This window comes from Alosa alosa, chromosome 1, assembly GCF_017589495.1.
Source record: "Alosa alosa isolate M-15738 ecotype Scorff River chromosome 1, AALO_Geno_1.1, whole genome shotgun sequence".
NCBI classification, from domain to species: Eukaryota; Metazoa; Chordata; class Actinopteri; order Clupeiformes; family Clupeidae; genus Alosa; species Alosa alosa.
Genome location: NC_063189.1, coordinates 45,500,906 through 45,514,499, shown reverse-complemented (window position 1 = coordinate 45,514,499; position 13,594 = coordinate 45,500,906). Strand labels below are relative to the sequence as shown.

The window sequence follows — 13,594 nt, the reverse complement described above, 5'->3', positions numbered from 1 at the left end:
GTATCACAATCACAGGCATCTTATGTGTTTCCCACTTCATAGCCACTCATCTCTGGGCTAAGCCTTTATCCATTATCTGAGCTGGACTGAGCTCACATTCTTTATAGGTCAGTCACTGGGTATACAGTAGGCTACTATATTATAACCCATCTCATCCCTATGGCAGGACTCTTCACTCACGTATATTCATTATTACCCTGTATATTGATGAGTCTGCAAACATGATGGATCAGCAGTGTGTGTGTGTGTGTGTGTGTGTGTGTATTAGTGTGTTAGTGCAACGTACAATATGTTCTACATTCCCCATATCTCTGTGTGTGGCCAGAGGTGTTTTGGTAGCGTTGAGCGCAGTAGGGCTAGTTGTCATCAGGTGGGTATTAGTGCTGTGCTCAGAGGGACACCCCCGCCCCCCACACACACTGTGAGCACCACACATGAAATAGCAGCCGTCCCCATCTCAATGCCTCTGTAATGGGACTGGCTGGGATCATGGATCATCTCTCCACACAAGCCCATTTCTGGCCCAGATGAAGCCGTGTGAATGCCAAACACACACAGTGCTGGTGCTCTCTCACGCTCCAGCCACACACATTTGGAATCACATCCTTGTGAGAGACATGCACATTGGATAGACAGATGTTCTTACACTAAAGAGAAAGAGATGAAAGCCTACAGCCATTGCAACCCAGAAACCCTTTTGTAAGCAGATGCATCATGACTGGGTGCAGTGACCCATTTGTGATATACTGAACAAATCCTCATATGTTCATACTGTATTTCATATTCAGGATCATTTAATCATTTGTGAAACAACACTGCAATGTGCAGCTACAAAATGCACTCCTACTGTAACTACATCAAACTAAATCATAAGATAATATACTTTGTGCCCTGGGGCACACTTAAGTTACACTACTAGACCACTAATAAGTTCACCATTTGTTGCGTGACACTTTAAAGTGTCCACCAGTGGAACATAGCTGGTGGGAGTCCATTTGTCTGGGGCACGCTGATTACACTGTGGAGGTGTGCTTCCTCTCAGGGCGGCACAAACTCCATTTGTCATGAGTAAGCTGTGGCCCACACGGGCCCTCATAGAGCCGAGGTGGCCCGAGGAGGTTCCTGTCTGAGATGGACTCTCATAGAGAAAATGCCCTCTCACAGGGGCTCACTGCACACTGCAACTCTTCAGAAATCTGGGGTCGTATTCATGAAGCATTTTATCTCACAGTTAAAAACGCACAGTTAAAAAGTGTTTGAGGCCTATAAACAGGTTAATTTCTGACATTACTACTAACATGCATTATTTATGTTGTAGCCTAAGACATATGAAAAAAAATTAATGACACAGGCATCTACAAATGCATCATTTAAACTAAAAGGGCACGAAGTTTCATTTTCACGGTCATTGCAAGAAAATACAATAATATGGAAAATGCTTTAAACCTTTGAGTCTGATCGGCTCCAAAAATCAATGTGGTTCCCGGTGGACCAACCACATTATTAGGCTTTTAAATCAATACAGCCATAACAATTTAAAAAAAAAAGATGTAAACAGATTACTTTAGCCCAATTCTTTTAAATCAATACAGCCATAACAATTAAAAAAAAAAGATGTAAACAGATACTTTAGCCCAATTACCAATGATATAGACATCATTTATGGTTCATATTTGCCATTTACCCTTGTTAAATCACATTTATGATCATATGATCATTTTTGGGTTTTTATGTGAGAAAACTCAATTATAAAAAAGGTAAAACAAAAACAAGATTTTGGATCATTATAGGTGCTTATTTCTTAGAACTTAATCAGAACAGGTGAAAGTGCTTGAAATGTAACAATGGACTTTGTGTGGGAATAGCAGGTGCAGAAAGACACACAGACACAGACAGCAGGCCCAGTTAAAAGGAGGACACGGTTAAGGTGCACGTCACCTACAATTATTACACTTGGGTCCAGTAGACACGAACACCACATAGTAACAGTTATGTGTAAGGGCAGTGTACTGTGTGCAGTCATTGAAAATAAGTTATTTTCTAATACAATGAGTTATTGACAAATAATAAATAGCATAATTTTTCTTTTAGCAAACATTGAAAACGGGTCCCACAGACCTGAACACCTTACAAGGGTTAACTGCAGTGAAAACAACAATAGTAATAAAACAATAGTGATAAACCATGAGGTCTCCGTACTGACATATGCAGCTGAAGCCTTGTTAGCACAGTAGGTAGCACATCAGTCTCATAATCTGAAGGTTATGAGTTTGATCCTTACACGGGACATCAAGGGTGCCACTGGGGCTAGGGAGCTAGGGCGATTCTAAGGGCCGAGCACTGACAGGGAGCTCCCAGAGGGCCCCCATTTTCAAGCAGCGCCCCTTGCGGGGCATGGTGCTTAGTTATCAAGTATAGATAAACCATGGTTATCGTGGTTACCCATGAAAACAAAAAAACATGGTCATGGTTACCAAATAAACCATGGTTATTCTGTCATAGTAAAACCATGGTTTTTGCGATAATGTTGACAGGCCTACCGCACCGCAGTATGGTGCAGTAAATGGGAGCTTTTGTGGGGAGTTTTGCAGCTCTGATTATACGCCTACTTTACATTCGGCATTTTTAACCAAATCTGACACATTTGCCACTTCTTTTCACATGAATCACACAACTTAACATCAAAACATTTGACATTAACTAATTAAATAGTAATATCTTAGCCTGATTAGCACGCAGACCTTCTCACTTATAATTGAGAGTGGGTCTGGAAAAGGTTCATTGACTCACAACTTGCAGCAGGGGGGTAACTAGCAGTGAAATTAAACTTAAATTGGTGCATTAAACTCTTACCACATTGTTTCAGAAGTGTAGCAATCTTGTAAACAAAGGTTTTAAATGCAGTTGTTTACTCAATTCGAAAAAATATACACATCCATGATGGATTAGTGATTGTATTTGCGTGCCCGCCCGTGTCCCAAATTTGCCAAAGGTTCGTCTAGGTATTCCCAGGCTAGGAATATCTATTTTGTGCCAAAAAAAATACACACAAACACTATTTTCAATAGCTGAAATCAGTGCTCTTTGACAAACACAAAACATCACACAGGTTGTTCAATTTACTTTCAAATGATGACAGCAAACATTTGCCCGTGGTCAAGCTACTTGCCCAGTAATTACAGAGGTGTTTTTAGACAGATCGTGATTGAGGCCTGCTGAGCTTTTGCTTGATTTTGCAGCATCTGTCTGTGCTGCACAATGCTTGACTTCAGCAGTTTCCTCCAGTGAACAGCACATTACAGAGAAAACACAGCCTCACAAGACAATCAAAATTCCACAGTTTTATGAAGACATTCTTATTAATGGTAGGCATGTGTATTTATTCAAAGGAGGCCAATTCGGTCATCTACGTGATCACTACATAGCACAAGATAACAAAAACTGTTCTTCTGCCTGATATTACACAACCCACGCATCCATTATAATTCCATGTGCACTCATAAACTCTTGACCAGTCTATGTAACTTTTTTTGAAAACGCTGCTGTGTGGTGTACAGTGTCTCAGGCTGTAATGTCTTACAACACGAGCCTAATAAAAGACTTCCCTCTCCCAGCACAAGCGGCTCAATTTAACACCCAGCGGGGTGGAGGAGAAGACTGAAGCATATTCCAGCTGTGGGTCGGAGGACGTTCTATTAATCTGGTGAATGGCAGCTCCCAGGTGGGCCTGAGTACAGCTTTGCCCTTCACAAAAGGCACTTAGTCCACTTCAGTAAGTAATTACTTCAGCAAAACTTTAACCTTAATAGCAGCCATAGTGTCTCCTGTCAAAGACAGATCTTAAGCATGCCAATCCAGATAATGTGATAAAAATAGGAATCACTTTATTATGACTGCGAAGAATAGTTTGCATCTGGACAATGTTTATCTCTGCAGGGTGGTTTTTCACTTCCTCAAATTCTGTGCCATTCCTCACAGATCTGCCTGATGTCTCCCCATTCCCAACACAAATCAATTAGCAGCTGAAAAAAACAGAAATTCAGCAAGAAGCTCTATATGAGGTGTGAAAGTTCACATGTTTTAATTAAGTGTTGTGTCTTTCAACAGTGCGAAGGTCTCTACTTCTAACAGAACAGCAATGTCTCTGGGATGGTAGAAGAAAGTAAGCATAAAGCATAATTGATCCTCATTTCTTCAGCCTTCCTCTGTTCTCCAACTATAATTTCATCCATCTATCTATCTATCTATCTATCTATCTATCTATCTATCTATCTATTTATCCATCCATCCATCCATCCATCCATCTAATCATCTATTTCCACTGCATTTGTCAGCAAAGCAGGGTTTTGAAGGTAAATAGTGACACAATAAAGAGCTTAAGATAGCTAAAAATAGACAGAGCTTTGGCTCCCAAATCATTTTTTTTTTTCTCCTAACAAGCAATGGATTAGTGCTTCCCCAGGGGATTTTCAGTCCGAAAGCCTGATCTGGAGGATCGGGCAGCTGACCAACTGGAGTTGTTTTAATTTACAACAAGCTGACTAAAGCACTGAATGCCAGACTCAACCAAAGTTGATCAAACTAGACCAAAAGGAGAAAAACAGGGATGGCTCAGGCATAGAACTGGAGATGTGGGCTTTGGGAAATCTGGGGCATGTGATCTAGAATAGATTATGCAAATATTGTTGCCAACCTTCAGGTGGTTGTAGAAGATTAGACACAAAACTTGGTTGGAGTTTAATTGTGTGTGTGTCTATGTGTGTGTGTGTGTGTGTGTGTGTGTGTGTGTGTGTGTGTGTGTGTGTGTGTGTGTGTGTGTGTGTGTGTCTCTGTTTGTGTGTGTGTGTGTGTGTGCACGCACATGCTTGAAGCGGGATCAGTCAGGATGTGTGCAAAGAGTTTAGACTAAGACACTGCCACTGCAGAATCCTCTTAATCTAACCCCATCTAATCAAGGAGATTGGAGACCACCCCACAATTGCACACACACAGAGACAGACAGACAGACAGACAGACAGATGCACACGCACACACACACACACACACACTACTGTCCATATATGTGGTGCTTGCTTGCTTCTCCATCAGGCTTTCATTGACTTGCACTGGACAACCCCAATCAGCGGAGCCACAGCACACACACTGGAGCTCAAACAGACTCACATACAGGGCGCCCACTCCCTCTAATCTGAACCACACCAGAGGCTGAAACATGCCGTGCAAAACCCTTGCAGCGACTCTGCAGTAATGAGCAAACTAAACAAGCAAGCCACAAAACAAAACAAACAAACAAACAAACAAGCGTGCAAGACAGTCAGAGCATGCAGCACGGCAGGACATTGCACACACACACACACACACACAGAGAGAGAGAGAGAGAGAGAGAGAGAGAGAGAGAGAGAGAGAGAGAGAGAGAGAGAGAGAGAGAGAGAGAGAGAGAGAGAGAGAGAGAGAGAGAGAGAGATGGGCATGCCTAAAAAGCAGTAGCTGATGGCAGATCTGGGATGACAGCCTCAGTAGGGCTGCTTCAGTCTATTTATAGCTGGGCAACATAAGCTGGGGTGACTGGCCAAACAATAAACTGGCCACTACAATAAGACACATGCACTATACATAAGGAACCAGCAGGACCATATATTGCAAAGGAGCTACCAGCTTCAAGAATAGAATCAAATAGAATAGAATGGAATGAAATGGAATAAAAAGCAAAGCACTGAAATGATTAAAATGTTAATCTGCTAAAATGGCAGTCCTGCCTACGTCTAGTGTATGTGAGAATAAGATGCAGATGATAGAGAACATCTATAATCAATAATCAGGAGAGGGGGAGAGGTGCCCTAATCCTAATTAGGCAGGGTTTAGGGGGAGATTAACAACCTGTGTACCTATCACAAACAACCACGGGACAACCAACCTACCTGGAAGCCAAATTACAGAGAAAACAAGCCTTACAGAAAAGGGGAAGCTGGCTACCCTCTCTCTCACACACAGCAGCCCCCCCCCCCTTTTGTTGGTTGGTTGCTTGCAGACTATTTCCCCTTTTCCGATTTCACTTCTCAGTAAATGTGTGCATGTCTGAACTTGCCTTCCCTCTATACTTCAATCCAGTCGGCACTAAGAACAACTGCAACAAGACAACAGCCCACTGCTGTGATCAAATGTAAGCGGTCTCTCTCCATCCGACACAATATGCTCCAAATTCATTCCCAATCGTGCCCAGCCTCCCATTCTTGTCGCTTGCTGATGGGGATATGTGATAAAAGGAATCGACAAAGGGTGCTCATGGGAAACTGTCATGGCTTCTTAAATTAAAACAGTTCCCATGGTGACAGATTAGCAAGAAACCTGAGTGTCTGTGGCCCAGCACAGTAAACAGCAGCAGTTCCCAGTGAGGTTGGAGAAAGGAGATTATTCTCTCTTGCGCTCTCTCTTGCTCACTCTCCCTTTCAAGCTGTGCTTGTGTGAGAAGCAGCCACCTTCAGCCTGTAGTTTCAAGGGAGGCGGCGTATTGATGGTTGCTATAAATAGAAGCCACCTTGGTAAGCCTCAGCAAGAAAGCATATTTGACAGACAGCTGTGTGTGTCTGTCCCAATCTCAGACATTCAAATCCATAAAAACATATTTATTCACAATGCTATTAATGCAAACTGATTCTGATTAAAAGGCATCTTTCAGTGTTGGGCGAGGCTATTTGATTAGCATTTGACTACAATAAAAACTGCATCCCTGTGTTTCCTTGAAGCTTAATGAGGCAGCACATTTCCTCATCTTGAATCTACTGTCTGTTGATTACTCGTGCACATGATCACTCCTACCATCTATTTGTGAAGAGTAGGTCTGTCTTTTGTTAACAGACTGTAGCTGTGGGTCATAGGCTAAGCCCTGGGTGTCCTCCCCTGGACATCTGCCATGGCCTGGTCATAGACTGGCAGAAAGGACTGCACTTGCTCCTGTGCGGTCTGTCCAGATTGCTTTTCTTTAAGTCTGGGACTGATTAACACATCTGGCCACGGGCACTGATCTTTGGGCACATTTATTAAGCCCCAGAGTGGAGAACACAGAGAACCCTGGCAGGGCATACATACTACAGGCCATAGTAGATAGATCTCTAAACTATATTCCACGCTGAACCACTTTACATCAAGCAAAGAGCTCTTTTGTGAATCAGGAAGGGATCATCTAGCATAATATTTAGTCACACCCACTTGTGACGCCACAATGGATCGATATTTATGATATGCAACCTTTCACATGGCCAAGAAGTCATATTTGACCAAGATGACCTTGCACGGACGAGCAAGAGAGATAAAATACAAATGTACAAATATGTGTGTTGAGACATATTTTCTTTAGTTTCAGAGCATCTAGTCTTAGGTTGAGCCACGCCTCTCGTTTAAATTTAAATCAAATGCCTTGTTTCATCGGCCCCTCTTTCTTTCTCGCCTGGAGGAGCGAAGGGATATTCACAAAGCCCCAAGGCAGAAAAAAATCACTTCATTACCTCACTCATCAGTGGGTCACACTGTAGGCTACTCTCATCACCCCCACCCCTGCTCCTTTTTGCTCATCTCCACAGCAGTGTTCCCTGAATGAGCTGCCATTATTCCTTGAGTACAAGGGGTCATACTCATACAGCCTATCACCACAGGACTGCAGCAACTATATTGTTCAATATTTCTAGGACATTTATCACAGCCATGCTAAGTTATCATATGCTACTGTTTACTATGCACCCATTGGTTTATCCACTGGAGCATTCATTCAATTTGAACTAATGAATTCAAAATAAGTAGAAATCGCAGCGACTTCCCGGTGTGCTACTGTATGTATCATTAAGTGCTGAAAGAACATGGCTCTCTGTCACTTGAGATAATAAGGTGCATGTTCATATATTAAATGAAATAAAAGACCTTAGATATTCATCTACGTAAGCAACCGTTGCAATTACCACATCTAAATTCAAAGCGGTTAAGCTAGGATCAACTCTACAGACCTCAATTATAATCATTACATTGACTTAGCACTACTGTTAAGCAATACCATAAAATAACAGCTTCAAACTCATTTTGATGCTAAACTGACTTACAATATGCAGAAAGGAGTCTATGACATTGATTGTACGTTCCCAGAACGCTTAGTATGCAACATTGAAGTCATGGGTAGGAGGCTAGGAGCATGACCATTTTCCTTGTTTAGAGATGAATTGATAAAATTGTCAAAAAGTGTAATTTCTACACTGTTACTTTAAGACAACTACATGAACTACATGACTCTATTAGCATAAACAATAAAATAGATAAATGACATACCGATAATATTTTCCAACAATGATATAAGATTACCAAATTCACACAGTTCATGCAAGGAAACACATCTCTAAGTTCTTTATTAGGATTCCAGATAAAGGATACACTGTCTCCCAAAGCATCATGCTGAGTCCTGAGTGTTATATGTGTTAAGTTTGTATTAATGTGTGCGTAATGAGAGTGTGTTTGCATTTAATTTCAGCTGAAGTGAAACACAGTTGTGATGCATAGCTATGCTTCCACAGTGATGTAAACAACATGTAGTTTGGATTGCGTTCGGATTTCATTGCACACTGAAGAGACTGTTCAGTTCATTAAAGAAGAATGTTATGAAATATGCATGCTAGATTTGGTCAAAGCTTGGTCCATCCCTTCTCCAATAAACAGTTAATATCATAGACCCTTGGAGCATGTTGAAAGACACCAATAGTGCTTCTGGACATAAAATTACATACCACACAGAGGCGTGCCATAGCTTAACCACGAGGAGATCAAGGAGACATCAAGTAGAAATGAGAGTATAAGTGACAAGAGACAAGGAAGGATGTCACTTGAATTGAACTTATAGAGCCATTGTGTCAATCATCACCTCAGAGCACATTCAGAGAGAGTCGGAATATTGCAAACTGTGAGAATTGTGCGTACACAGCCAAAAAAAAAAGGAAAAACAGATATATATATATATATATAAAGGCAATATTGGCACTTTGGTCACCTCTTTAGACCAGTATAGAGATCCTCCAGTTTTTACTAAGGTTTGGAATGTAACAGAATGATCCGGCCATAGAAACGTAGCAGTGTGAAAGGATCCCCACCCCCTCCTTTTAATCTCCTGGGGTTTTGGTACTCATTTAGAAAGCCTCCATGGCTTCCTCTGTCATTCCATTTGTTATCAATTCATATCGTTCCTCCATTACACAAAGTGCTCCATACAATGTTTGGTTAATCAAGAGTAAGGCAATAACTGTAAACTGCTTTGAAAGTGCATTGTGTTTATGTAACTAGCCATTGCATGGCATTTAAAGCTGCATTACCTGGCTGATCCCTTGCATATCCCATGCACAGATAATGACACACTTTGCTTTGTCACTTCCAGACTGATTGTTGAAGCTCTCAGTACGTACCATCCTTACAAGTCACCCTGCGAACTGAGTGGGTCTAACCACATAGCTATGGCAGACTTTTTAATCTCCCTTTGCAGAAGCAGCACTTGAAAATCATGACTGTTAATATCCTGTGAATAGTCTCTAATGCACAGTCTGCACTGATATACAACATAAGAGTAGCAGTGTAAAACTAGAAGACACCAAAACGCGTCCCAGCACCTATGATAAGAGATGACAGCATTAAATGTAATGTGACAGTACCAGCTCATGTGAGATGACAGCAGTTCTCTCATTCACCCTACAAAAAAATAAATACAGCTCTGCATACTACATTTTATCACACTACAAACCCACTGTTAAACCCCTCTACCACAGTCCCACATCCCATTCAAGTTAAGGCCACGAAATAGAAGCTATTCCTAAAACTGGAGAATGTCTCCAATGACAAAATTGGCAAAGTCTGATGAATAAGGCAGTTGAAATAGCTTTCCAGTTGTCCAGAGAGACGAGGTGTATTTGTGCAGCTCCAGTGACCATGAGGGGTCAATGTCCTCTGGCTTCAGGTGCGTGAGTCGTCAGATGACCTCCGACTCATGACGTGCTAGGGCAAGAGGCAGCGTTGTTCCGCATGGCCCTCGAATGTGATGTCTGTAAACAGCCAATTGTGACAAGGACTAACAGTAAGGTTTTGCCAATGGTCATTGTGCAAAATGTACAACACTAGTCTATCAAGTCTATCAAGATCTCTGCAAATATCATTTACAACTACATTTTACAAATGCTATTGGATTGATTTCCTTGTATGGAAATGTTTGTAATGCGTTTGGAATGTTTGTTGTTAGGCTGTTAAAAGTGAAATTTCTCTGCTAACCAGTGACCCGTTTGCTGTATTAGAGATTGATGTTAATACTTGACTGAAATTTGGCCTATATCAAAACCAGTAATAGCCATTAGAATAATCTAAATTCAGCCCCTTTTTTCAATATCACATGTTTACAAGATAATACACAATGTTTTAATGTTCCACTTATGTTTTCTGCTATTAAATCAAGTTGTATTGATATGCTGTGTTGAGGAGGTATCTACCAGTATAAAAAATGTTTGGGAAAGTACCAGGGGAAGTTGGTTGTAAGTTTGATGTAAGTTTGAAAGTACCAAGGGACAGTTTGTTGATAATATGAGCCTGTGGGCAGGAGTGTGACCACTATATTTTTTCCTTGTGTTTAATACTATCAGCTATGGTCATTCTACTGATGTAGCCATATGACCTACTGATCACTTGCTACATGAACAGAGTGTAGAAAGAACTCCACCTCGGGGGGGCAGATAACTCACGTGAAGTAGGTGGTTTTGGGGGTGATGTTGGTGTTGAATTCAACCACGGGAATTCTCCGTGATGCCACCTGTGGGCCAAACATTGCCGCCGGGTACACCACTGAGGACGTGCCCACCTGAGCAGAAGGCAAAGAACCGCTGACAATTACTACACACCTTCACAGTCACACCATCAGATATTTCACACCAAAACTATCTTTCACAGCCCTTGACCCTGTGGAATTTTTGTACGAACCAAACAATTTAATACCATATATGTGCCATACAATTTAACATACCTTATTTTTATTTGCTGCTATTATTTTATATTAATTACAGTGCATGAAAATGCACTGTTCTGCTATCCAAAGTCGTCTTCTTCTTTTTATTATTCTTCTAATCAAAATGTCTGCGTCTAATCAGCTTCAACCGTTTAACGTAGAAACTTCATTCAAACTTTGTAACGTAGGTCTTAAAGGTGCCCTGTGCAACGTTTTCAGTTGTTTGTTAACAAAATCAACATTTCCCATTCCTAAATGTGGCAAAAAACAAGCTTATTTTTCTCCATAGACGTTGCATTGGCACTATGACATCACAATGGGCTAATAAAACTGATTGGCACCTGTATCAACTGCCAGCTGCTCAACAAGGCCAACTCTCTCTGTGTCTCTCCATTCTACAAGAATACAGTATATTCCATCCAACATCCATTAAACTATCTACATTCAACTTTTAAACTATCTACTTGTCTCAGGCTTTAAGCATACAATCGGGCTCTCTTAAGACTACAGATCCTGTTCAACTGTTTCCTTTGCCCACTACTGTTTCAAAACAATAATTCACTATTAAATAATTTAACTGTTTAAACTATCCAACTGCTTAACTGTACTGCTGGGGATGGGCATTGTTAAGAAATTATCGATATCGATGCCATTGTCTGCTTATCGATGCGATTCCTTATCGATTCCGGTTCCATTTGCTGAACACTTATAGGATGGCTTTGAGAGTTGTTGGCTTTGAATGTCTAATTTAAAGTGGTTTTAGAGAATGAATACCAAGTGTGCAATATCAATACAGAAGTTGAATGCTTTAAAATGTTCTAAATTTTGCATACTGTGACGTCGTGCTGCGACGTGGGAATGGACGGAACGGAACGTTCGGAATCTTTAGTGAAATCGTTAACGTGTGTACGATTCCGATCGGAACATTTGGAACCGGTTCCAAACCAGAACCTGGAACCGATTCCTAAGCCTTCTGCTATTCCAACTGTCAGTTGTCATCAACTATGACTCCCGCCAACCGTTTCCTCTACCCACAAATGTTTCCAAATAAAAGTTTGTTTTGCATTTTATGTTAATATATGTTTTGCATTTTTATGCACTGATAATTCCTCGGATTACATTTTCTAGTTGATTAATGTACTATGTACAATCAGTGACCATGTCCATTTGTAAACACACTGGGTCTATCAGTTTCATATTCACTAGCGATCTGTGCTTGGCCATGCACTACCTCTCTACTAGTGCCCACTCATCCTGTGTTTGCCTGCAGGGGTGCTTAACCCGGGTCATGCTGTGCATGCAGAGAGAGTGTTTGAGTGTGTGTGTAAGACTCACCACCAGGCAGAGGTCACACATGTCTAGCTCCTTCTCCACCTGCGTCAGAACATTGGAGTCCAGGGTCTCTCCAAACCAGACCACATCAGGTCGCAGCAGACCATTGCAGCCACTGTCCTCGCACCTGCCTCGCCACAGGACAGAATCAGTCACACGCTGTTCAGTAGTCCCCACTCGCCCACAGGACAGAATCAGTCACACGGTGTTCAGTAGTCCCCACTCGCCCACAGGACAGAATCAGTCACACACACACAAACACAACACGCCGTTTAGTAGTCCTCTCTCCCTCACATAACACTCAGATCTGGCTTCTCCACTGAACAAACCTATCAGGCGGATGATGCTTTGTGCATCCTTCTGTTTAGAAGGGATTCAGGTTAAATGTTCATCAAATTCTTACTTCCCCGAATGTTTGTTCAAGACTATGTAAATCCCATTTTAGGGCAGATTATTTAGCCAGTTGGTAAACATCACATAACACATTTTTTTAATGAGGGCTGTGGTTTGATATGAGCACTCTGCCTTGCTGTAGCTGCAGGTGGCGCTTTAATAAACCACACACGTTCTGAGAAACCCTCCCACTGCGGCCATTACATTAACTTTAAAGGATAAACAGTGTGGAATATGACTGCTCTTTAAACTGACCCCCTCCCAGCTAAACACAGCATTCACAAAACGGTGCCATCTTGTGGACTTCTACGGTACTGCATGTTCCCCTTTAACTTGTGAAGCAGCATTCCTTCTGTACAATGCACAGACAAAAAAAAAAACATCTTCATTGTCCTTAGAGAACAACATGACACATCAGGAGCTAAGAAAATGTTCTTCGATCACTCATGTATGGACTGGCTTATGTACCTGGGCAAATCATTGACAGGAATGCGGGCATCACTGGTTACTGGGTCAGGTGCACTGGGGTTTCAATACAAACATAAAACAAACAAACAAACAAAACAAATAAATAAACGAGACACATCAAGAAATGACCAGTGTTGTTGATGCATATGTGGTGTATCGAGTGAGTGAGGTGCTGTTGCAGTGTACCCTTTGCCCAGCAGCGCCGGACAGATGGGGCTCTTGTGATTGGCTTTTATACTTCCACAGCTGATACAGTGGGTCTTGAACAAATTACCTGAATTAGAACAAGAGAGAAGAGACATGGTGTCAACTCTCTTTAGTTTGAGCCTTATCTCTGCATGCCATTTATGAAAGAATCAGTATCAAAATCAAGACAACCCCCATATAGATACA

General features: G+C 41.5%; 1 protein-coding gene across 1 annotated transcript in view; it reads right to left on the bottom strand.

Moving 5' to 3' along the window:
- Positions 1-8,370: 8,370 nt before the first annotated feature.
- Positions 8,371-13,594, bottom strand: part of LOC125296248 (NAD-dependent protein deacylase sirtuin-5, mitochondrial-like) — a gene marked incomplete in the record, with an annotated part of 8,292 nt that continues 3,068 nt past the window's right edge. The window contains 4 exon segments of the mRNA XM_048246049.1: positions 8,371-10,061; positions 10,749-10,864; positions 12,344-12,467; positions 13,202-13,255. Of these exon segments, the coding sequence (XP_048102006.1) occupies positions 9,989-10,061; positions 10,749-10,864; positions 12,344-12,467; positions 13,202-13,255 (367 nt within the window).